Source organism: Argopecten irradians, chromosome 2 (genome assembly GCF_041381155.1).
Source record: "Argopecten irradians isolate NY chromosome 2, Ai_NY, whole genome shotgun sequence".
NCBI lineage: Eukaryota > Metazoa > Mollusca > Bivalvia > Pectinida > Pectinidae > Argopecten > Argopecten irradians.
Genome location: NC_091135.1, coordinates 41,967,741 through 41,993,371, shown reverse-complemented (window position 1 = coordinate 41,993,371; position 25,631 = coordinate 41,967,741). Strand labels below are relative to the sequence as shown.

Genomic DNA, 25,631 nt, shown 5'->3' with positions numbered 1-25,631 from the left:
GATCGGTCGCTTCATGAGAGAATGGACAACGATAGTGATTTCGTGAGATTTAAATATGTTCACTCCACATATGATAAACCATATCACATACTGCAAACAGCGGATATCGACAATAAAACAGTGCTGTATATTTGCAAAATGATTACCTGTGTTCCTGGAGAACAACGCATCATATGTAATTTATGTGATAGGCCACTATACGACATTATAAGACATTTTGTAACAAGCTGTACAAGAACATTCCTACTGAGAGATACTTTTATGACGAAAGTGATTGATTATTATGGTATCCAGCCATATGTAATTATGTCTAACCTTTCTGAAGAACTTTTGCTTCAGACAATATTCAAAGCAAAAATTCCTAATTTCGAATTTGAAGATGATGAACTGTCAGATGAATTTACAAAGGATTGCTCGTATCTCCTCAAAAAGTCAGCAGAAATCTACTTTCACGATGTTGTGACATGAGCTGTATTAACTAGCATGTAAAGTAATATGCATGTAGTCGCGCGATTTTATCGTTAACAGAACTTTGATCTGAACTTTCAATGTAAATAGATCTGTTCCAATATATCTACAATGCATAACTTTTTTTTTTCATTTCCCTGTACTCTCAACTTTTGAGGAATAAAGAATGATGATGATGATGACGGAGAGCCGACAAGGAATTTCACGTATACCTATATTTAGCAAGATTATGGAGCCTCTCTTCTGATGCAATGTACATAACATGGTAAGGACGTAATTCAATACGTGACTATTTAATAGTCTGTATTTCCATCGGATAATTACGTACGCAAGATTACAAAACACACCGCCTCGCTTATTATAAAAGAATAACAGTAAAATCGATTCCATATTCTATAGAAGTGATATAAATGAAAAATTCTAAAGTAATTCATTTAAATACCTATCTATCAGCTACCAAATACATAACCAAATGGACATTTGATATGGTGTTTTAAAAAAGTATGAAAGTTTATTCTCCCGACTTTAATAACAACATATATGTATATGTCATTATTATGCGTTGCCGAACACTGCGTTACAGTAGTATCATCCTCGATACTCCAGGGGTTCCGATCACTTACGATCTCTACACCCCTGGACAGAACAGAACAGGTAATTTAGTCATTTAATTACATCAAAAGAGCCGTATAACGGTATACTTTAGTTAACTGTGTGGCTTTGATGTTAGGCGTCGCTCCTCTGTTTGTCTTCAAAGGAAATCTTTGCTGGCCTGTGATTGGTTAAATGTTTTCCGCTGAGCTGCCTTCAATTTCACTATGAGATAGTCCAGGGGTGTAGAGACCGATCGGAACCCCTGGAATATCGAGGATGCAGTGGATGCAGTGGATGCAGTAGTATATGACACTGCGTTGCCGAACACTGCGTTACAGTATCACGTAGTATATGGCTCTGCGTTGAAATAATGACACTGCATTACAGATTATGACATTACGTTACTGACATGCCGGCCACGAGACTGCGTTACAGATTATAACATTACGTTACTGGCATGCCGGTGTCAATGCAATACCGATAATGACATTGTGTTACGGCATGCTGGCAATGATAGTGGCATTGCCAAAACTACGTAACTGGCAATGACACTGCGTAGCTAAATAAGGACAATGCGTTGCCAATGAAGACACTGCGTTGCCAATAGTGACACTGCGTTAATTACCAACAATTACACTGTGTGACCGAGGATGACAATAGTAGCAACTTTACACAACTTTCATATTGTTATGTTCCCATGTCTCAAACCTATTAGTAGTCGTACTTTCTGGCAGACAATTCCTTGTTACAGGCACTGTAAGCTGGCCCATGTATCGTCTTTTAGTATAATATCATTCTTCCGGACACGGATAAATACATGATCTAATATTCACAAAGAAGGTGCGTACGTTCATAAATATACATGCTTTAATATTTATGAAGACGAGGTCACGTTATAAATGATTAGTAGTTTGTATACAGATAAATGCAGGATCAGACAATGACACATTCATATCGACGAAGTGAAGGGTACCGGTTCGTAGTAAACATCAATACAACGGGTAGCTAAGTTCCTGTCTACCGGCTACCGGGGCTATCTATTGATACGGTAAGATATATATGGATACAGCACTACTGTATTAAAGTTAATGTACATATGTTCATAGTGTGAGATTTTATCTATCAATAGATTTCTTCGAAAATGTTGTTTTCATAATCTCAGGATTAAGCATCAACAAGGAAGTGGTCACGTTTTAAGCGTATTACCGAAACGGGTAAGTGAGTTCTTTTTCACAAAACAAACTCACTTTTTACGTATCACTTAAATAACTAGATCTGTTTAGAGAGCTTTAAACATTCGCTTTATTATGTTGAAAACAATTCCGCATTTTCATTGTATAAAACAATAGATTATATGACAGACATGCAATATGGCATGGTGATTAATTGATTACTACATTACTTGGCAAAAATAATTAGCCTTTTTTCTCACGAGAATGATGTGGTCGTTCATTGCTTATACAACTTACAATGCTATGACTTTTAGGGGATACTCTTTCCAAACTGGACAAGTTGTTTAATAATAGAAATCACAGTCATTTTATGTAGTGTTATGATTTGGATAGTTTCACTAAAGAAATGTTTTTTTTTTATTTATTAGATCTAAAAGAAATACCGATAATTAGGCCTTCGTAAAATAAAAAAAAACCCGCCACCATTTTATTTGCTCATTTGATGTCATTTTCTTCTCTCTAATAAATACAGTTATAACACGAGCACCGCTCACTTGAAATTCCGCATATACATGTATGAACCACTAATTGCACACCGAGAGGATTCCTAATTTCAATAATTTCTTTGCGTGATATAGATCTAATATCCGCTATATTGACCTCTGGACAAAAAAAAAGACATCTTTACACTGTCTTGATATCTTCAACGGTTTTGCCTTCCAATGAAGTCTATATCAATTTTGAACAAAACCAGAAAAACCTAGATCTCTTAGAATCGTTGATAAAAGATAGAGGGAGAAGAGAGTCATTTAGATTCCAGGATACATAGAGTTACACGTTAAGTAGGGAGATTTTAATGTGAAAACATCCACGGGTTGAGAAAGTGAATACATCATGAGTTCCGCTACTCCCCTTATACAAAATCTATCACTTTGACATAAGTTTGTTCCATAATTGGGTCAATTGGATTGAAAGCTGGTATTATCCCAAAGTCTCGGACATGTAAGGTCATTAAACTGCCCATTGTCCGAAACTAGCGTCTTAGTAAGCCCAGATTAACTCACCACGCGATGTAATTGACGGAGAAACTAGGAAATAAATGGAATGAACAACAATCAATTGACAACGACAGGAAACATATCAAAACATGCCCAGTCATTCATTCTTGTGTAATCCTGATTGGCTATTAAATAACATACTGGTAGTAAGTGGTTTATAATAGAGACACTGTACAGTAAAGAGCTTTTAAATACTTCTTGTATCGTGAAAAAAGTCACGTCCAGATAGTTTCAATAGGGTAATTGTCATTCTTTGAAAATGGAACGGCTATGCTGGTGAGTGATGGTGTTTTAACAAAGACGTTTCCTGCTCCGAAATCCATTACCATATACTTACATTTTAGGACGTCACAATAAATTTGTCATGTTTTTATGTATAATATTTCGACATTTCAGACACACGCTACAGTGATGTGATCGAGTCCCAAGATGGTGGTGAAGTTATACATTTGGAGCATGAAGTCCTGCTGGGGGCACGTCTCCATGGCCCTGGGGGACGGGTTTTACATCAGCTGGAGACCAACGTATCAGGTGGAGAAAAGTCCTGTCTGTGTGAGTTCACATTGTTAAAGATGCTCCACCGCTGACAAATGGTATTTTTACACCATCAAAAACAGGAGCAGACGATTTTGTATTTTTCTTCAGTTAAAAAAGTTACTTACTTTACACCATTACCACCATTGAAAAGTTTGAGCTTCTAATTTTACTTCAAGTTAAAAATATGAAAAATAATTAATTGCATCCCGAAAAAATTCCGTGGCACTATATCTTATATAGAATGGAGTAATGATTGCGCATGTACCAAAGGCAAAACAAATTATTTTATGTTAGTTTTTGTGTTAATTAGGCATATATATACACGATTAAACACCAATTATTGTTCTAATGATGAATATCATTTATGCTCTGTCGGCGGTGGAGCATCTTTAAAGCAACTTGTAATTTAACTTATTTCATACTTGACTTGCCTTGCGATAAGATGGGGTTTGAGGGGTACCACGGATAAAACTGTATCTCTTAATCAGATACTGCATACCTGATACTTTGAAATATCATGGAATGTGCCGAATTGATTGACCGTAAAATAATATTATTCTTGATATCTGACCAAAAGATTCGGACACGAAGCTGTTCTTGGGAGTTGTGCTGCAATGTGCTAACTAACCGGGTTTCATTTCGATAATGTAATATATATATCACCACGTTGAATTAGGTGCTCTTTGGTCTGATTTTTTTTACTTTGAAATGACTGAACTGCATGTAATTCTATTTGCAGGCGACGGAATGGGTGATAGCACGTGCACAGCAAACCTTGCAAGACGACATCCGTGTCGAGTACGGGAAGCTCCCTATCCACGCCATAAACATAAGCGATGAGATTCTAGATGAAGACAAGATAAAGAGATGGTGGTTAAAGTTCAAGGCCAACAATAAGTACAACCTTCTCACATGCAATAGTTCCACCATAGTTTATTTCGCGCTAAGAGAAGGTGGTGCTTTAGATCACGTGATTGATCGTCAGCCTCGATGGTGGACCCCGGAAGACATCAAAGCTTTCGGAGAAGCAATTTGTTTCGGGCACAAGACGAAAGGAAGAGTGGGGGTTTCATTTTCACCAAGTGATCAACAGTTTGTATCGCATCTTGGAAAAGTGACAACGGCAGGAATGGTAAACTCGTTTCTATCTGCTTAACCAGACGTCCGTACTTTAATGAATTAACTTGACGCGTGAAATACCCCATAACTCTTTAAAGGCCCACTACCGTTCCGAAACGGCTTTAAATTTTTAAAATGGGAATGTAAAACAAGATCGATAATTTTGTAGAGCCACAAAAATTATTAATTTACCGTTAATACTATATTTATCATCACCTTCTGAACGATTTGATTAAAATAAATAAAATATTTATTTTCATAACGCGGGTCGTATTATGTTTCCCGCCGTCGTCCTAAATACCGGGCGGTAGTTGACTATCACTGCGCCAGACGGCAAAACAGCGAATTGACTCTCCACTGTTTTCATATATTACGCAGGAAATCTTGCATATGTTTGGTGTCGTAACCTTATTTTAGGTCATCGGTACGCATTTTCTGATGTTATTATTAATGTTTTTTTAAGAAAACTTTATATTTTGCTCCGGAAAGGTAATGGGCCTTTAATGACCAAACAAAACAAAGGTATACCGACGCTGTAAGGATTCGCGGGGATTTCAATTCCAGCTCTATCCAAAACTGAAGTTGTGCATCCGACGTCCACAAAGAGTGTGACGTACATATATGCTTAGTTCTGTTTACATCAATGCAATGACAGGATCGGCACTGAATGCAGCAAAGTAAAGTTATTCTTCTTATAATCCCTTAACTTTGTCATAAAATATTTCCTTATATCTCAACATTGCCACAAGAGTCTTACATGAAATAGTCTTGAGATGACAACAATTCGTTTCCTCTCAGTGATGCGATGGAGGCCTTGGAATCAAGAAAGGTCCAAGACGATGAAAGAGACGATGAAAGTAATCTGAATACTCTCTTTTGTGTTCATTCTCAGAGAAGGGCGTTGAGGGTTGAACATGATGGATTTAAAATAAAACTCCATAAAACGTTTGTTTGACGACAGAAAATCAGTCACGTGACACCTTAAGTTGGTTGCGATACGCTGATGCCCACCAAATAGTTCGTCAGATATTACTTTTATTATCTTTCCACGGCTGCTTTTTTAATTTTGATTTTTTTTAAAAATATTGTCTTGGCAATATTTACAGCATTCTTCATAAATGTTAACTGCGATTTGCCCAGGATGTATGTTGTCTCTATTGGCCATATCCATTCATCAAATTATGTTTTAGTATGTACGTTTAGGCCTTGAAATCCATGATACGTTTTGCTCAAATATTCAAAAGCTTAAACGGATATATTATCGCCATTGTACCGTCGTAAATTATGAGATTTTAATGTTTATTTCCATGAAATATCACTCCTCTCTTTGTTGTGCCTGCACTTTTTTTTTTGAAGTTTTACACATTGTCTCCGCTCTTTGTTGTGTCAGCACTTTTTATTTTATTAAAGTTTTACACATTGTCTCCACATACTGTGTTTTAGCCTTGATATCTCATTGTCTGTACATTTTCTACCAGTATTAGGATGCAATAAACCCTATCTAATGAAAAGTGTAGAATTACATTATATTCTTATTGGTATGATATGATTTCAGACCTGACACTCTATCTGTTAAAGGACAGACACAGTTGTTTCCCTTTGTCTGAGGATGGTAGTCGAACATATCGTTTTATTACACAGGGTTAGTAAGCTAATTTCTGAATCGTCAAACACACTGGTTATATATTCTATATGTCTTCAACATTTTGATTTTCCTTGTCTTTTCGGCAACAATTGTTCTCATTGCGATATCGCGTTTCTTTGCTATCACACGACACTTTTGCATACACAAATTTTAGTGTGGAAGTCGTCTTAGAATCAGAGTTTGGGCAATATCACGCTGGTCTAATCGAGTTTGGATCAATGTATAGTATATAACACGACACAAAAATCACGCTGGTTTAATCGAGTTTGGATCAATGTACAGTATATAACACGACACAAAAATCACGCTGTTAATCGAGTTGCATGTACTATATAACACGACACAAAAATCACGCGTCTATCGGTTTGGATCAATGTACAGTATATAACACGACACAAAAATCACGCGTCTAATCGAGTTTGGATCAATGTATAGTATATAACACGACACAAAAATCACGCTGGTCTAATCGAGTTTGGATCAATGTATAGTATATAACACGACACAAAAATCACGCTGGTCTAATCGAGTTTGGATCAATGTATAGTATATAACACGACACAAAAATCACGCTGGTCTAATCGAGTTTGGATCAATGTATAGTATATAACACGACACAAAAATCACGCTGGTCTAATCGAGTTTGGATCAATGTATAGTATATAACACGACACAAAAATCACGCTGGTCTAATCGAGTTTGGATCAATGTAAGTATATAACACGACACAAAAATCACGCTGGTCTAATCGAGTTTCTAATCGGTTTGGATCAATGTATAGTATATAACACGACACAAAAATCACGCTGGTCTAATCGAGTTTGGATCAATGTATAGTATAAAACACGACACAAAAATCACGCTGGTCTAATCGAGTTTGGATCAATGTATAGTATATAACACGACACAAAAATCACGCTGGTCTAATCGAGTTTGGATCAATGTATAGTATATAACACGACACAAAAATCACGCTGGTCTAATCGAGTTTGGATCAATGTATAGTATATAACACGACACAAAAATCACGCTGGTCTAATCGAGTTTGGATCAATGTATAGTATATAACACGACACAAAAATCACGCTGGTCTAATCGAGTTTGGATCAATGTATAGTATATAACACGACACAAAAATCACGCTGGTCTAATCGAGTTTGGATCAATGTATAGTATATAACACGACACAAAAATCACGCTGGTCTAATCGAGTTTGGATCAATGTATGGTATATAACACGACACAAAAATCACGCTGGTCTAATCGAGTTTGGATCAATGTATAGTATATAACACGACACAAAAATCACGCTGGTCTAATCGAGTTTGGATCAATGTATAGTATATAACACGACACAAAAATCACGCTGGTCTAATCGAGTTTGGATCAATGTATAGTATATAACACGACACAAAAAGAACATCATTTTAGCAGACTGGAACTTTGAGTTCTTTAGTACACAATAATAAAACCAGACACATAACAGTTGCATTTGAAACCTGTTTTTATTTTTTGTAGTGGGTTTATTTCATACACAACATCTCTCTACCAGGAAAGGTACATTTAGGAAGCAATGGACACGATGATGGGATAAATCTTACGCACATGGAATGATCGAGAATTGGCACCATTCTCCATGGTCTATACATATACGTTATTCTACCATTTAATTACGCAAACCTAACATACCTCAATATATGATCCTACATAGCCAAGTTTCACCAACATTAAACTCATTTGAAATTCTGTAGCTTAAGGAAATTCTTAATGTTACCCGTAAGAAAACATTAGAGTGTATAAGGAAAGCTTGTTAGCTTAAAGTGTTTTTCATTTTATTCTCTAATGCATTCCTATGTGGATTTTTATGTTAAGGAGATTCCTTAAGTTAAGGAATGTTAGTGAAACTGGACTCAAGTTCTAGACGTGAAATGAATAATACAAATGCATACCTGGTGATCTAAATTCATGACAAAAATGCATATATGACAATGATGATTCATTTCTATATACTAGATCTACTCTTAAAAGAACATTTGGACACATGTCTAACATATTTTGACGATAGTAATTCATACTTTACAATCAACAGCAAAATGTTCAATCTCACAAAAACGATTTTTAAAGTATTTTTTAATTCCTTGGTCGGGACCAGTTTCGTGAACATTCCTTAACTTAAAGGAATTCTCATACTTTAGTATACACATATGATATGAGAAGTTAATGAAAGTTCCTTAACCTCATCCTCGATACACCAGGGGTTTCGATCACTTTTAAAATAACGATCTCTACACCCCTGGACTATCTTATAGTAAAGCTGAGGGCAGCTCAGAAGAAAAAATCTGAACCAAACACAGGTCAGCAAAAATTTCCTTTGAAGACTACAGAGAGAACGACGCCCAACTTGAAAGTCACAGTGTACCGTTATACGGCGTTTTTTATGTGTATCATATGACTCAATTTTCTGTTCTGATCTGTTGCCTCCAGTTTTACAAAGAGATAGTCCAGGGGTGTAGAGATCGTAAGTGATCGGAACCCCTGGACTATCGAGGTTGCCTTAACATAACATTTCTCTGTAACGCCTTCTTATGGAGAATAGATAGTTCCAGTTTGTCAGTATCCCTACGATTCCGGCTATTTTTGATTAGGGAAAATACTATATGTCAATGTCGTATATACTAGAAAATTGTATGGATATAAAATGGCATGATTAGGACAATACCCAATGTTATACATTGATATAGCAAATATCAAACCAGTTATCAAAGTGCTAGTGATACTGGAGAACTGGTCGACAAAAGCTAGGACTTGGTAGTGTTGTGTTGAGGATCCTAATACGTATAACCGAAGGAATAAAGTCCGAACATTATCTGATATTATCAATTTGAAGCATTTTTAAAAGACATGTTTATAGTTATCTATCATATATAAACATATATTGTATATAAACATATATTGTATGAATTCATGATTGCACTAATTTGAGTACGTTAAGAAGTAATTTATTAAATGCATTTTTCACCTTTTGGCGCAAATGATACCACCTAGGACTAATGATCCATAGACAGCAAAAAAATTAATCGCTTTCATTCATGAACGTTATATTTCTAGGATAAGTCTTTCAGGGACATTCTTGGTCAATTACCAAACATAAGTTATGCATTTTTCTCCATTACTTGGATGAACGAGATCTAAATTCACCTACACTGTTGAATGGGAATATTGAAATAACCAGTATCGTATGAAGGCGTCTACACAATGATAAAACACATTCTAACAATACTAACGATACAAATATCAACTGGGGCATAGTCAATTGCAACTGGAAAAGAATAACCCAATGACCTTTAAAATTGGAACTTCATGGAATGTCATTTTGGTAGGTAGAGAAACATATAACAACAAAACATATGTATAAAGAGACTTTCTTCCTCTGGCCAATATAACATAAAAATAAACCCAACATTTAAACAAGGTTTATATATAATACATAGCATACAAAAAACAGTAACCATGTCTAGCGATTCATGTCTTCCCACAAGAATCGTTACGAGACCCCCATTGGTTTTACTAGTGAAACTGGAATGGATATCGAGTGAAACTTAACAGATTCGGATTTATCATAAATAAAACAGAAACTTTAACATCGCCAATAAAATAAACACCTCTACATATATATAATTCAACATAAATACAAACAATTTAATTGAATATATAAAATTCATTTCATGAACCATAACACTTGATAATGAATATTTCATAATCTTCACAAACACAACGTTAACATTCTACAACACACCATAAACAATATTCAATAACTTAATGTTATAATAATTAAAAAGAGTAAGTTCAGGGTAAAATCACAGTCATTAGTGTTTCATTTAGACAATTCATCCCCATAAATTTAACAACTAGACTATTAAGTACATCCTCGGTATCCCAACAACAGTGAATACCAACATCATCATATTCGCTGTGTTTACGGTTAACATGGCTATCGGGATGTTAAGAGTGGCAAGCATCTGATATTTTGACTAAAATTGATACTAAACCTTTTGTCAGACAATAAAATACTTTTCTGTATCTGCACTTTTTCTATAAATTGAACATGGCCAACTTTCATCTTCTATATGAATAAGAATAGCTCGTGTCATTGTTAGAAAGCCGATATTTATCCTCGCTTGTACTGTTTTGACACCTTCTAAGTAAGGCAAAACACCACCAAGAAGTGATTGTTTCATACCGTAATACCATGTATTGTTGTATGCTGTAGGGTCATATTAATAATCTAACATTTTACCATTCGATTCACAGAGAAAGTTGGGCAAGTTCTTTTTCTAATAATAAAATATATTAGCAAATCAATATACGTTACATGGGACAAATTGCAATCCTCCATTTATATTGCATGGTTCATACATGTTTGCTTAATAGTATGCAATTTCATAACATTCAGGAAGTACCCAACTTTTTAAACACGAAGAACGGAGCAAATCACTCTAAGATAAACAACTGTAAATTATTTCCCGTCCTTCTAATGAAACGGCGTCTGAATGACATTAGCTCAATTTTACAATATTAATTATTACTCCAGTAATTTTATGGGATGTCAATGATACACACGACATTTACCATTCATAAAACAAAATCGTATTTTTCATAAAATATTACATATCCACTAAGTCCTTGATATCCACTAAGTACACAGATACCTTCAAACACAATCACACAGACACTCACTATATGGTGTACTACACACAGTCTCTCACCTATTCTCTCCTCTGCAATCTATTTTCATTTTACATCCATTTTACACTAAGTGACATAAAATTAACATTTTATTGATCTAGCACAACATATAATGATATAGAGTATAAACATATGCACCAAAAAGCATAATTTTTAATATCTCTACATTATGGAGAGTAACGGTGGACATGGATCTAACCAATAAATCTCCCGAGTTCTACCAAGACTTCAAGGCTATATCATCTATAGTCTATGGCATGTACTTTACAGATTAAATGTTTTTCATGACTAATCTAAATACATTTGATGAAACTATTATAACCTAATATCCTTAACAAAGCTTTCTGAGTATTTTGATAAGACTTTCAGTAATAACACATTAACCGGTAGATAGCATATTTTATTGATGTGTAGGGGTATATACAAAGAAAATGAACACAACTTATATTTCTTAGTATTTATAACAATCGTGTCTACCTAATTTCTATATAATATAACAATGTCTCACAACCTTTCCCTTTCATCCAAATCAATTCACCAGATAAATAGGAACAAGTAACACTATCTTACAATTTCAACCATGCCTCTTCAGTTTAAATTGTTGATACAATCTATCATAATGCATGGTGTATTCCAAAGGACTCTGACCACCGTAAAACGACTTATTTTTGCGATGATTTGATTTAATTTCTCATACTTTATGACAATATTTTCACATGTATCTGTTTTTTTTATCCATGCCTTTAGTCAACTAGACTAAATTCATGCCACTGTAAAACTATAATGTCGTATATGGACACTTGTTTTTGTTTGATAAAACAATGTTCTGCCGTAGGAATGACATCAACAATGAAAGTCGCTTTATCTATAAATGATTATTTCATTGTAGGACAGAATTAAATCTACTCATCGTACAATCATAAGCAATAATGACAGTTACCTGTACAAAACTATTCTTTTCAGCAATGAAAACCTTTTCCATTTATTTCTTTGAGACAAACCTTTAACAACCAAAACAGATACCAGACTGCTTCTTATGTCAGTGAATACTAAGGTAGCTGGAATGATTCTTTGATTTTAATAAATATTAATTATAGATTGTTAGATATCAAAAAACCGTTTTATTCCTGTCTTTTCCAACACTTTTAAACATTTCTCGGTCTAGTTAACTAAAAGTGATTTTTAAAAAAATCGTTTGATCTATAAACGTAAACTTAAAGAGATGACTTACACATTACACATATCTAATCAACAGTAGTACATATATCTTTGTACATCAACATACGATAAAACCTACATCAGTTAAATACATAATCCACCACCCAGAATGAATATTGTATGCATGAGATCTGCCACGTGTGATTTCTATAGAGCGAGTCGTTGATGTGAGATGAGATTATTTCTATATGCATTGTACATGTACATCATCGAAGCATGTATTTTCATACCTATCCAATATCAACGTCCTTACGTTTCCTTTAGTTTTTCCACATTGTCCCTTAGCATCTGAACTTGCTCTGAAAGTAACGTAAAATATTAATAAAGACACAATACAAAAAGATTTGAAGTCAAAAAGTTGGATTGGTTTATATAACCAAACTCCTGATTTCAGAAAAATACACGTCATTATTTTAAAATAACTTTTCATTGCTCTCCTAGTTCAATTATCTTATTCTCTTTTGAAGACGATCTCTAAAACGCGAAGTTTGACAGCAGTTCACTGTAATGGCCAAATGTTCAACAACAAAATGTCAATAGAAAGTGACGGCTTGCTGTTTTGCATCATTATATGCATCAAGAATTGCAATTCTAACAAACCATGCATTGACCAATGTTATTGCATCAAACATATATAAGAAAAATTTTAAATAGTATACAATTTCAAAGCAAAATCCCAGAATGTAGCTTATAGATGCAATGGTAAGTTGCAAATTAGCGCCAGCTGACAATGTGGACAATGTCGTGTGGTCATCTTTAACTAAAGAAGTAAGTAATATTGTCACTGCATTGGCGTAAACGCTTGAACAGGTGGACAATAATCTTCAAACTTCAAGGGTTGGTAGCATGACTTCTTTTTTCACATATGTGTTCACCTTCTAAGAGACTACATGTATAAACTGGAATATTATGTGGATCTTTTTTTGAGACAGAATTAGCTTTACTAGAGTTATTTCTCCTTACCTTCTCTCAGATTCGCAATCGTTGACTGCTTCCTGAGGAACTCTAAACACAGCTCTTTGTTCAATCCAAACGATCGCATGTTGCATGTAAATGTTCTGTAACAAAAGATAAATTGTAAATATTTCTTCAAATTCAGATAAGCAGCATGGTTGCTGTTATTATTATAGTGTTTATTGACAATAACATAGCTTCGACACGCTCGAATCACATTGAAGAATTATGTAGAATTGAAACCAACAAATACAACGGACTGCATAGCAAAAGAAGAAATAGACTTTAACAAAGCAAATCTCCTAACATGAACAGTTCTGCCATTCTATGTCCTTTTCATGTGGGTCCTATTGAGCCGATGAGTGGTAATGATAGGATCAAGACGACATACATAAAAAGACCAATTCCAACCTTACCCGAGCTGGCCAAATGTGATATTTTCCTGGAACTGCTTATCGTCTGTTTGGGCCTGGTCCGTTTCTTGACTGTAAGTGAAAATAACTTTTAGTGTATTTTTTGTGTGTGAAATCTATGCTCAACATGCATTCAAAACTGATAAGACATTCCTATTACTATTTCTTCAACAACGATATGAAAATATCAAAGAAGAAACGTCAATAAAAAATAGTTCCATTAAGAACTTTTACACGGAACAAATATGTTTGATTCTAAGGCATATGCCATCACCATTTGCATGAAAATTAAATACACAGTAGTTACGGCCGACAAGTCATGGTTAGCTTTGAAGGTCAAAATCAATGAACGATCTGTTTAAAGCAAGCGGAGACTACTGGATCGTTTTCGATTAAACGGTTTGACTGGTTGGACCTAGTTGTTTGTTTATCAATTAAAGACGGGTCTGGTGATTTTAAGTTGTTTCAGCCGAGCCTTGACAAAGCCCCACAGGCCTGTTTCAAAAACTGCAAGTCCGTCAGGATTTATACTTGAAATAATGACTTTAACCAACGGCCGAATCGGTTGTTCCGAATAAACGAAATCCGCACAAGAGAAGTCTGGTTTAAACAATGACAATTATTGCAACCAGTCCTGGCTTTAGAACGCAGATGAATATTCATAAGGACTGTCAAGAAAGTGCAGGCCTGATTTATGGAACGACCATCAAAGCCAATCGAATCGCACAGAGCCATATTCTGTTCTCAGATTGTGTATATAAATGGGCAATATTACCAACCAAACAGAAGGAACATATGCCTAAATTATCACAAAAACAATTAAGGCCCTGTAGAACACACAGAAAATGGATATCCAAAATGTCATATGCAAAAATATACAATTTTGGTGTAATCTCAGTCTGTGTTGTGATAAAAAAGTGTTTAGCAAAAATGATAATCAAAAATATTTTTGAAATACATGTATATGTATTATTCCATAACCGGCAAATTGGCTTATGAGAGCGGGTATAAATTTGATTTCATAAATTGGTTATTGTTTTTTTAGATTTATAAACAACCGATACCATTTAACCGAGATCGCTATGTACCTTGTACACATTGGCTGCCGGGCACGTTCACATTGTACAGCATCAAAGAAGGCGGCGTTCCAGAACCTTAGTGACTGCCATATTGGTTGTTCTCGTAGAAAACTGTACAGGAAGTTACGTCCGCTCACGTTACCATGGTGACCTTTGTAGTTACAAAAGTCAATGTTAACTTGGTGCAGTAACTTTATTGTTTTATTACATAATTGATGTCATTAGCAACAACGCTATTAACGTGAAACCCAAGTTTTAAACAAAGTAATTGAAATCATATGGGTTCAAGAGATGCTGATGCATTAAGACTGGGGTACTTTTAGGGAAAACTTCAAGACATTCTTATTCTTAATTGATTTGTGCTGCCACTAATGGTTAACATTGTAACTGTTGCCATCACGATATTCTGACTTTTGTAATGTTGGATGTAGTTGATAAAGCTGAAAACGTTTCCTTTTCCATCAGATGTTTCTCCTTGTAATTGTTATGTATATATTCACTTCCAATTGTTTGAAATCTGAATGATGTTTATTATTCTAGAAAAATATGAAAGTGAAAGAATGCTACTTTCGTACGAAATGAAACAACAAAATTAACTTCTTTTTAAACATTATGCTAGTACTCTCAAGCATTGAGCTGAAAAACAATCTACAATATAAATTTAAAGAGTTGTCATCTGCTTCATTGTTAAGCTGACTACGAATGGTTTAATGAAATTACTGCAGTCAATTTGTAGTGTAATGTAATATGAGTTATCATTTACATCAACATATCATTTACAGATATACCGATAGTATATATGCTCTTACTTTCATAGAAGAAGGTAAAGCACATATTCATTAGGGACTTCGCAGGTGAAAAATCCTCAGCTTCGTTACATTCGAACAGAACAACCGCGAAGTACTGCACCAACTGGAAAAATATCTGCTCTGATACATTCTTGTTGTGGACTCTCTGAAACAACAACCAAATAAAACATCAAATACCTTTCAATACGTCAGATTGGTAACATGTCTTGGTACCAGTTTCAAAAACGAAAATATGGAACAATTGCTCAGTATTACGGAACAAACGGTAACTTAAGGAATATGAATCATGGATAAATTACAGATTCTCTTTTTAATATATCGTAAAAATACAAAATAATTCGTTGAACATTTATTTTCTCATCTGAATTAGTCAAAACCAGATGTACGGTATGACCTATTGACCTCACAAAAACTCCTGTTATCTTACTGAAACCATTTTGGAGGTACATCGTTCTCATCATCACCACAGCCTGCATCAAATATTCATTGTATTGACATATACATAACAAAACAGGGGTTCAAGAGATGTAAGTTGATAAAACCTGACATCAAACTCTCTTTTGGAATTACTCTGGTTTCTGCTAGCAAGATCAAAATAACAAATATAGTCACAGGGATTCTTCATCCTGTAATATAGGATATCACTAATTTTCTACTTTCTTTCGTAATTTGGAACTAGGAAATTAGACTTGGGTAACAAATTTAAAGTTTAGCTTACGAAAAATAAATATTTATAATGACAATTACAGTATAATTGCCCGTCTTACTGTCTGTCTATCTGTCCGTCCGTCTGACTTTCTGTCTGTCTGCCTGACTTTCTGTCTATAATAGGCAAAACTGACAGGTTCAAGCCGCTGTGTCCTGTCTGTTTGTCGTGTATTGTCTGTTAGTGTTTTTTAACGTGTATAGTGCATTGCCACGGGAAAGCCTGAAGGTATTTTTTCATACAGCTAACATAATCTTAGGCCAGTCTAGGGACAAATTTGATGTTGGAAACCGTTCCGACCAGTTACGAGAAATAAGAATACAGTCCACAGCTGCCAAAATTAATTATCCATCCACATGTATTCTGACTTCCTTTTCCACTGGGACAATTCTCACTAAGCACCGTCTCAACGTCCTGATATAGACTGATACTCGGGAAGCTTTGTATTCGTGTTATTTACGGTTTTCTTGTTATAATTTGCAGAAGAAATGATTCCTAAAAATGGTGGGTTATTGAGATTTTGGCATATAGATCATCATGGAAATGGTTATACATACAATCTATCACAAGAAATACAAAAATACTACAGAGTAATTAAAAATAGTCCAAACTTATAGGAATTACTTACCTGAGAGTTGACATATCTTGCAAACCATAAACGACCAGGAGCAAACTGTAACGATAAAACAATAATTATATACCATATAACGATTTCATTAATGCTTATTCTGTATAACTGAACATTAAAAAGAGCATTTATATCACATGAACATAGACCAGTTTCATTAGGCCTTATTTTGTATAACTAAACAATAAAAAGGACATTTATATCATATGACCATTGACAAATTTCATTAGGCCTTATTCCGCCAAAACACGATGTTAGGGATTTGCCCGATATAGGAGTGGTTAATTCAAACTCAAGCTCTACTTTGACCGCTGATGACGTGAATATGAGCAAAAGCCACATTTTTTTCCATTTCTAAGTATGTTTAATTTTGACACGGGCTTAAAAGCAACCAAGCTGTTTGTCAAATAGTTTTTTTGTTTTTGTTTTTGGTTCTATATCTACTTGTTACCTAACTCTTTGTTTAGGGAATCAATGTATCCATCGTACAACAGCGAAAGACATCCTCTGAACTGTTTCACACCTTTACAAGGAATAAGGAACTGTAAGCGTTTTTTTTATTTACCGTGGGAAACACCACAACAGAGTTGCGGGTATTGAAAAGAGATTTCTTTGAGATGGGGATAAATCTTATCATTAGAGCAGTAGATAGACAAATCAGGGGCCCTAAGACATCCTCAGGGATTTTACTACAATCCAACAATGGTTTTATGGATAGCCTAATAGTGACTAACACAATTCATATCCAGGTCCAATTTCACTATGAGATAGTCCAGGGGTGTAGAGATCGTAAGTGATCGGAACCTCTGGAGTATCGAGGATGGCCTAATAGTGACTAACACAATTCATATCCAGGTCAGGCGGATATTGAAAAAAAAATAGTATTCACATCCGTTTAAACGCCAAAAAGCAGATATTTTTAGAACGTACCTGGCTACATTTTACCCTAAACTACATTTTAATAGTTGTACCATTGTTGAATTTTTAATCTTAAGTTTGACCCTAAATGACAAATAAAGCAAGCAAACAAACACTAAAAGGATACCCAGAGCATTGAGAATGACAGTGGAATACGCAAGGACACTCAACCCTACAAAGTCACGCTGCATATACAGGACGAGTGGATGGTTTTTAACTCGATCAAGAGACTGGGGATATAGTCCAATGCAAGCCAGAATGACGCAGGACTAGTTCAAAGTATGGCTTCATCAGCATAACTTCTACATCGTCAGAAATAGCTTGTTAAATTACCACATTGACTGTAAAGGGAATGGAAATACCCATCAGCAAGCAGATGAGAAGACCTTTACGAATTTCTACAAGAGTTTCGTCAGTGTTGGTCTGTACATCCCGTTCTCTCACAGAGCCCCAAACTTCATCATTGGTAGATGTGTTCAAAGGAGCGAAGGAAAGACAGATAATAATAGTGACCGAATCCAAAGATAGAAAGATTCTAAACGTATGTGGGATTTTAAAGAAAATCAGGAAGGAAGTGGTCTGCTAGCAGTGTAATAGAATGATAGAACTAGCATAGAGACACCCAAGCACAAAGACATCGCTGGTAAATCATGCACATGCCGTCAAGGACTGACTACGTTTCATTTGCAGCAGTAAGAACAGTTGACAAATGTAGCTTGAGGAGCATAATAGTAAACAGAAAAGAAATATAAAACAGGAAATCAGCAGCGGAGATGGAAGCCAAGTGAGGTGGTCACCGCAAACAAACAACTATCTTGGTCAGGCTTCTGGTACCTTGAACCAACTTTTCGAAACTAACTATACAAAACCAGACTAAAATGGAAATTACTAATTGTAGCTGCGATAATGAGGTACTTTATTGTTTCGAGAAATGAGGACATGTAATCTTTAATTAATTGCTCTTACAGCCGGTGTACGATGTATTTCCTTACATACTTCCGTAGATGGGGCTTATCCAACTGTCAAGGGTGCACGTGACCACAGTGCAGATCTTACACATCTGCTTACAACATGTAATGCTGCACTTAAGTATGGAATGCACGAATAATGCTATGACAAGGTGCTAAAAGATCGAGTAGAGATCATGAAAAGAGAAACGGTAGATAACCTTAAACCAAAGTAAGGGTGCGCTTTCAATAACTTTGGTTGATACGACAAAATTCTACACAAGCCCACTAGAAGGTAATTCTTGAGAGAGCACGCATGTGAGAATGTGGATATGGGTAGGGATACTGGTGGCCCAAGGTATCATCCAGATCAATTTATACCTGGATATTTTAAGGCAAGCAAAGAAGCAGGCCATGGCAAAACTAGCAGTTCTATGGGAGGAAGGCTATGAGGAGTCATGTGTATCACAGAAACCGAAGTTTGAAAGTTTAACAAGGGACATCAGTGCTTGGATGGGGTCTCTGTGTCTTCCCAGTGGAGATCGTTCCCCTGCACAATCAACTTGGATAGTGTTTGGTGTGGAGGGAAGAAGCAGGAAAACAACAGTGGCTGGTATTTCAGAAGTCATACTGTTGGATTTGGAGGCAGCAATAAGACCTAAAGTCTATCTATCTACAGACAGCCAACGATTTGGCCATTGATTGCACTGTTGATCTGTAACATTGAAGACATTCCCGGATATAAGCTGAAATACTCTAAGGAAGATGGGCCTGGATGATGACGTTTGAGGAGCTGTACTCCAGGGATTGTAATTTTGGTGAATTGGCACTTCTAACAATACATACAAGTACAGCATCAACTGATTTACGTTTGTAGAAATACAAACCACACAGGTGCTAATGGAAATCTTTACATAGTTTCTGTTTCAAAAGACATTGGTTTGTAAAACTTGGTTTACATTATGTTCTTATTCAGATAGATTCCAATATCAATACTAGGATATCATATGTCTAAAGCATGACTTTCAGGAAAGTTGTGACTAATATTGACCTACTATTCTCCAGTTTAGTAATATGCAAAAACATGAATATATTGCCATCTTTTGGGCCCTGTACATAGTATTCTCTGCATATGTCAGTCTCCTATCGCTTTTATAACTAGCCAGGGATATCTACACTACAGTAAATAATGTTAATAGACCAATTTATCTAAATAAAGGTTTTCTGATTAGAATATTTACTTTTACTGTCGATGGTGATACCATATGACAACATAGAATAATGGCTGATCCCAGGAGGTTTGTTCTTGAATGGCTTTACAAGGTCAATCAATATCAAAGGATTCCCAATAGAGACTTCATTATTTTCATATCCACTCTCTTTCATTTCACTGATAACTTTGATATCTTGATAAATCTGTTAATCAATATCCTTTGACAGGTTATTTTCAGATTATTTTAAGAATGCATGGAAATCTTCATAAATGCCGTTTTGTGTCTGAAGATTAATTTTGGCATTAGGATTCTTAAAATAAGTGTACAACACAAAGTTGTTTCCATTAAATCTCTATATTTAATCTCAAAAGTGAAATAAGTCTACCAAGAATGAAGAAAGGAATATCAAAGCAATGTGTTTGAAAAGATGATTACAACAAATTCAAAGCTAACATATCTATAATTGTGATATAACTCTTTTTTACATGACACCTGGGACCCTCAGGTTTCCTTTGAAGAATGTTGAATGTCACTGGTATGTAAGCTACCATACTGTTCCCTAATAGCTCATCCTGAAGGCCCATAGGCCCCTTGTGGGTCAGCCCAACCTAACTGGTACCATTTTATTTACCCCAATTAGTGATAGTGATACATATATCATAGATCAATAGCTCTGCTTCGGTGAAGAAGTCATTTATATGTATATGTTGTGGCCAAATAGAATCCTTTTGGCCCTACCCTCAGTGTTCCAGGGGCTCAGCAAGGACATATTAGTGACATAGTTTGATAGTGACGCAATTTTTAATTCCATCTTGATGAGAGTCGCCTGTGCTAAGTTTTCTTCAAACTACAGCTATGTCATCCAAACCATATACAAGATTCTACCAACTTTACACGAATATATTTTGGATATCACATGATTCACAGGATTCTTGAGAGGGGAATAAGTATAGTTTTAAATCCACACAGACATAGTGACAACACAAAAGGTACTGCACATAGGAGCAATGTTTATAAAAACAGGGGACATGATTACGCCAACAATGTTAGACCTGTAGCATGTTAAGATGCTTTTGAAACATTAAATTGTTTACGATCAGTAAAATAATGCCGATAAGAAGTTAGCTGTTCAGTTAGGGAAGTAAAACAAAAAATGTATATATTTTGTAATAACAAAACCAGTGTAATTAGTTTACCTGACAAAGTTCCCCAAACTTGGCTTTTTCTGTCTGTGATATGGAATGACTGGAAAGAAAAGACAAAAAAAAAAGAACATAAAATGCAGGTTTATATACACAACAAAAATGATAATCATGCAACATGATATTCACTATACTTCCAACAATCATTGGAGAATCTTCAGCTGATCAAATGGTTGTATAGATAAAAAATCCCATTTATCTTGGAGATCCTGTTTAAGTCCCAACTAACCTATTCTGGATATTCTAATTCTCAGTTATTACCATGGTCCTATTGACTTGGAGTCAACAAGGTTTGACTGCATTCTGATAAAGCAATCAATGATCCTCTCTGTAGCATAACATGTGGCTTGTAATGTTACTTTTAGTTCTAGGAAGATATTTAAAAAAAATAAGACACTCAAATCTACCAGAGATTGAAATGTGACCACTAAATGAGCATATCTTATATAAAGTAAATCTGGAAAACAAAACCAGAAAAGAAATGTTCCCTTCATTGCTTTAACAACCAATTCTAATCAATAATAGATGTAAAACACTAAAACAGTTTTTGATTGGTCAATGAAAATAGTATCTTTAGTGTGCCAACTCTCACCCACTTGAAATGTAAGATCACATTCAATTGGTCATTGAAAAGACTTTTCTGCAGCAAACAGATATTTTGGGCTAAACCCATATCTTAGACAGTAATATTAGCTATATAAACCCCATAGTGTTTCAATGTTTGTGATGGTGCCAGGCCTGCTGTATCAGCAGGTTAAGTACAAACTTGTGCCCCATTGATGGATTGCTCCATCCATATCGACCAAACACCGCACAAGGAGATGCAAGTTCTATCTGACAATACACAGAAATGCACTCAAATTGATTTTATTACAGACAGCAGTCTTTATCTCTTGTTAAAAATACCATCATCATATTGCTGTGCATATTCAACTCTTAAACGACTGATGTTTGTTTCAAGATGACAGGAAAATTGGCAAGGACTTTAATGTGCTTCAGATTCGCAGATGATTGAAATCTTCTAATATAGATGTGTGCATTGTCATATCTCTAACAATTAACTTTGTTTAATTATTACTTGAAAATGATGATGGATAAACATGGTCGCCTAATTTCTAGCAGTCTCGCAGAATTACACTGCTGCTTTGTTTTAAAATTATATGTTCAGTGTCTTAAGGTTATTTGCAACAAGGATGAATAAGGATGTATTCTTCTGAGGTTTCAGTCCCGTTGAAGTCTTGTTTCGACATAGATTAAAGAAGTTATAAGATTTTCAAATAAAATCTATCACTATCTGTAGCAAGTTGCCAGTAGCAAATTTTGTCAAAATATTTTCATTTCCATTTTTAGTAGATTTTTTTATACGGAGATTTAAAAAAATTTCCCATTTGGCAGCCTTTTAAAATTGTGTCTTTTTCCACTTTGAGTAGAGCCACAGTTTTACCATTTTTTACTGATATTGTTTTTACTTAAATCATCACTGGGCCAGTATTTTTAGATGTATCGAGCTAATTTTTGCTGTAAATCTTTACTTGGTTGGTGATAATTAAACTATTGAGCATTAATGTGTGAAATGATACCCTTTTGTCACTTTATTTTTACATTTAATGGTAATTTTAGCACTTTTACTCTAAAATATTGAAAAATAACAAATATTTAAATGGGACAAAAAGGTAAGCACACGGACCCCCTATTTTTCTGCCTGATTTAGAAAGAAGAACCCTTTCCCTATTGATATGCAAAATATTAACAAAAGTTTAATACCAGAACTTTTTCTATAAAGGGTTAAATTTGGCAAAAATGGATGAAAATGGTGCATTTTGTAGCTCAAAATTAAAGGGTAGGGGTAGCATTTGTTGTTATTCCGGAAAAAAATATTAGTCTTACTAATCCAAAACTTGTATATTTTTAAAGAAGACTACTGGAAAATAAGTTTTACAAACATCCATACATATCAAACACCTCATTAGGAAATTATGGCTTAAATCCCTTGTGTATATGGTCAAAAAGACAAAATTCCCATAAAATCCAATATTTTGTCAACTATGTATCTTTGAGCGACAATAGCTCAAAAACGAACACACTGACATATGTTTTTTTTTCGTTTTCTTTTATGGCATGAACTCCTATTTCCAAAAATCTGTATGAGAAAAAAAAATTAATACAAGAAAATTTTGACTTTTCAGAGGAGTAAAACCTTAAGCATGAAGTCCTATACAGTGACAGTTTATAGTGTGTATCATAGAAACGCTGCATACTCAGATAGCTAGTATATAATTTGTACAGATCCCCATACTGTGACAGTATTGGATGTGTATAGGGTCCACTACAGTGACAAATCTCATTTCCTGATATCAGAGTAGTTTAATATAAAGTATTTCTTTTATCATTGGTAAATGTACTCCTCTAATGGAAGAAAACAATTTTGTTGATTATTAAAAAGTCGTGTCAGTGACATTATCAAAGAGAAAATATCCTGGTGATGATAATCATTAAAAAAACATGTATTTTTATGGTGTTTAACCTGACTGATCCTGGTAATTATGTAAATCTATTATCAACTTTGTAACAAAATTAGATGGTAGGTTGTTGCTATGGATAACATCTCATGTAATATACTGGTAGCTTTTTTCTTGTAATTAACTTTCAAGACCTTAAATATATCTATTCATTCTTTGTTAATTAGATTTAAATCATATGACCTTTTTTCATTCTTTGAGAATAAGATTTAGATCATATGAAATTTCATTTGCAATTACTGCAGCAGTCTCATGGAAACTAACTGGATTAATTGATGATGATGACCTTTGACCTACAAGCTGCAAGAACTGTAAACAAACTCTGTATCAGCTTTGGTCATGATAATTAAAATCCAAAAGACCATGGATTACATAGCACTTAACAGTATGGCTAGCAAGTTTGAGGAAAGTTATATTCCCGTATCATTGAATTCTGACTCTAAATTTTCAAATGCAATGATTCAAAATGATGTCAAACATCTTTCCATGGCTTCTCGTGTAATTTTGTTTCTCCAAAAGGTTGTGATGTAAAAGACACACACATAATCAAGTTGTTCCATTAAAGAACCATTGGCAGAGCAATGGTATTCAGAAATGGCAGACCAATGCATGATATTCAGATATTTCTTGTTAAATATAGATGTACACGTGTACTTTAACATATGACAAGGCACTCTCTATCCATGGTGACTCACCATTACAATATCACTTCAATACTAGTAATTCTGGAGTTGTCAATGATTCTTACAAGCTGGTTATATGCATTTTAATGATTTTGTTATTGTTTCCCAAACAAAGCCATAAACAAGCAAAATTACCCTTTATTATCGTCATTGTACTTTTATTTCCGCGAAAGCAGTAGTTACAAATGCCGTTCTCTTTTAACAATGTTTTCTCTATCTTTGCCACAAAGGAAGATTTTTAGTATTTTATTTTATCTTAACACTTCTTTAAGTAAAGATAACCTTTCAGTGCTGTGGTTTACAGAGCAGATATTTACTTTAATGGACAATAAGCAAATAGAAAAATGCTATCCATTAACAAAAGGAATGGTCTCAATGCTACCATGGAAAAGGTAGCTATTCTGAGAAGTTTTCCTGTAGATAAATGGTAAAATGACGGTAGGTTATGTTGCTGTGATCAGGTGGCTGGTCTCTTGAGGTAGATTATGCCACAGAGACCATATGGGTAGTCTTTTGTGGCAGGTTATGCTACAAAGCTCCAATGGATGGTCTCTAGATGCAGATTACTACATAAACTAGATATGTTACAGGTCTTTTGTGGCAGGTAATGCTACACAGACCAGAAGGATAAAAGTTCTTTTGAGACAAACTATGATGCAGAGATTAGATGTGTGCATTGTCTCTTGAAGCAGGTTATGCTGCAGAAATTAGATCGGTGGTCTCTTGAAGCAGGCTGTGTTGCAGAAATTTGATGTGTGGTCTCTTGATGAAGGTTATACTGTAGAAATCAGATGGGTGGTCTTTCAAAGCAGGTTATGCTGCAGATATCATATGAGTGGTATCTTGAAGCAGGTTATTTAGGCATTATTCTCAATATCTTTTGGGGTTATGAAGTCATAGACAAAAAACGGAAGAACATTCTTCTCAGACGCTTCGTGTCTATGAAAAAGAATGTCTGCCTGTTTTTTGTCTATGACTTTATAACCCCAAAAGATATTGAGA

The 25,631-nt window shown here is 34.9% G+C and overlaps 2 protein-coding genes across 10 annotated transcripts in view; one reads left to right on the top strand and one right to left on the bottom strand.

Annotated features, from left to right (window-relative positions):
• The first annotated feature begins 1,927 nt into the window (after positions 1 to 1,927).
• Positions 1,928 to 6,378, top strand: LOC138315537 (uncharacterized). 4 transcript variants are annotated; one of them, XR_011207507.1, is made up of 4 exons: positions 1,928 to 2,110; positions 3,689 to 3,844; positions 4,569 to 5,038; positions 5,447 to 6,378. XR_011207507.1 is itself a non-coding variant. In XM_069256635.1 (3 exons), the coding sequence occupies exons 2-3, from the start codon at positions 3,722 to 3,724 to the stop codon at positions 4,983 to 4,985; spliced, it is 540 nt and encodes a 179-aa protein (XP_069112736.1). In that variant the 5' UTR covers positions 1,929 to 2,110; positions 3,689 to 3,721; the 3' UTR covers positions 4,986 to 6,378. The 4 variants fall into 4 exon arrangements, 3 of the variants coding, with proteins under 3 accessions (XP_069112736.1, XP_069112737.1, XP_069112738.1); XM_069256635.1 differs by having other exon boundaries at positions 1,929 to 2,110; positions 4,569 to 6,378; XM_069256636.1 differs by lacking the exon at positions 1,928 to 2,110 and adding an exon at positions 2,118 to 2,276 and having other exon boundaries at positions 4,569 to 6,378.
• A 1,701-nt stretch (positions 6,379 to 8,079) lies between these two features.
• The window catches only part of LOC138315533 (uncharacterized), a 263,516-nt gene continuing 245,964 nt past the window's right edge, over positions 8,080 to 25,631 (bottom strand). For all 6 annotated transcript variants that reach the window (XM_069256626.1, XM_069256629.1, XM_069256628.1 and 3 more), the window contains 7 exons: positions 21,422 to 21,470; positions 17,147 to 17,191; positions 15,813 to 15,957; positions 15,013 to 15,154; positions 13,928 to 13,996; positions 13,521 to 13,615; positions 8,080 to 12,856 (listed from right to left, as the gene is read on the bottom strand). In XM_069256626.1, the coding sequence (XP_069112727.1) occupies positions 12,807 to 12,856; positions 13,521 to 13,615; positions 13,928 to 13,996; positions 15,013 to 15,154; positions 15,813 to 15,957; positions 17,147 to 17,191; positions 21,422 to 21,470 (595 nt within the window). In that variant the 3' untranslated portion in view covers positions 8,080 to 12,806. The remainder of the gene's footprint in view (positions 12,857 to 13,520; positions 13,616 to 13,927; positions 13,997 to 15,012; positions 15,155 to 15,812; positions 15,958 to 17,146; positions 17,192 to 21,421; positions 21,471 to 25,631) is intronic.

Coding starts and splice junctions, on each gene's coding strand:
- LOC138315537 (XM_069256635.1), top strand. CDS start 3,722: ATGGTGGTGAAGTTATACATTTGGAGCATGAAGTCCTGCTGGGGGCAC. Junction 3,845..4,568: donor TGGAGAAAAGTCCTGTCTGT/GTGAGTTCACAT, acceptor TTCTATTTGCAG/GCGACGGAATGGGTGATAGC.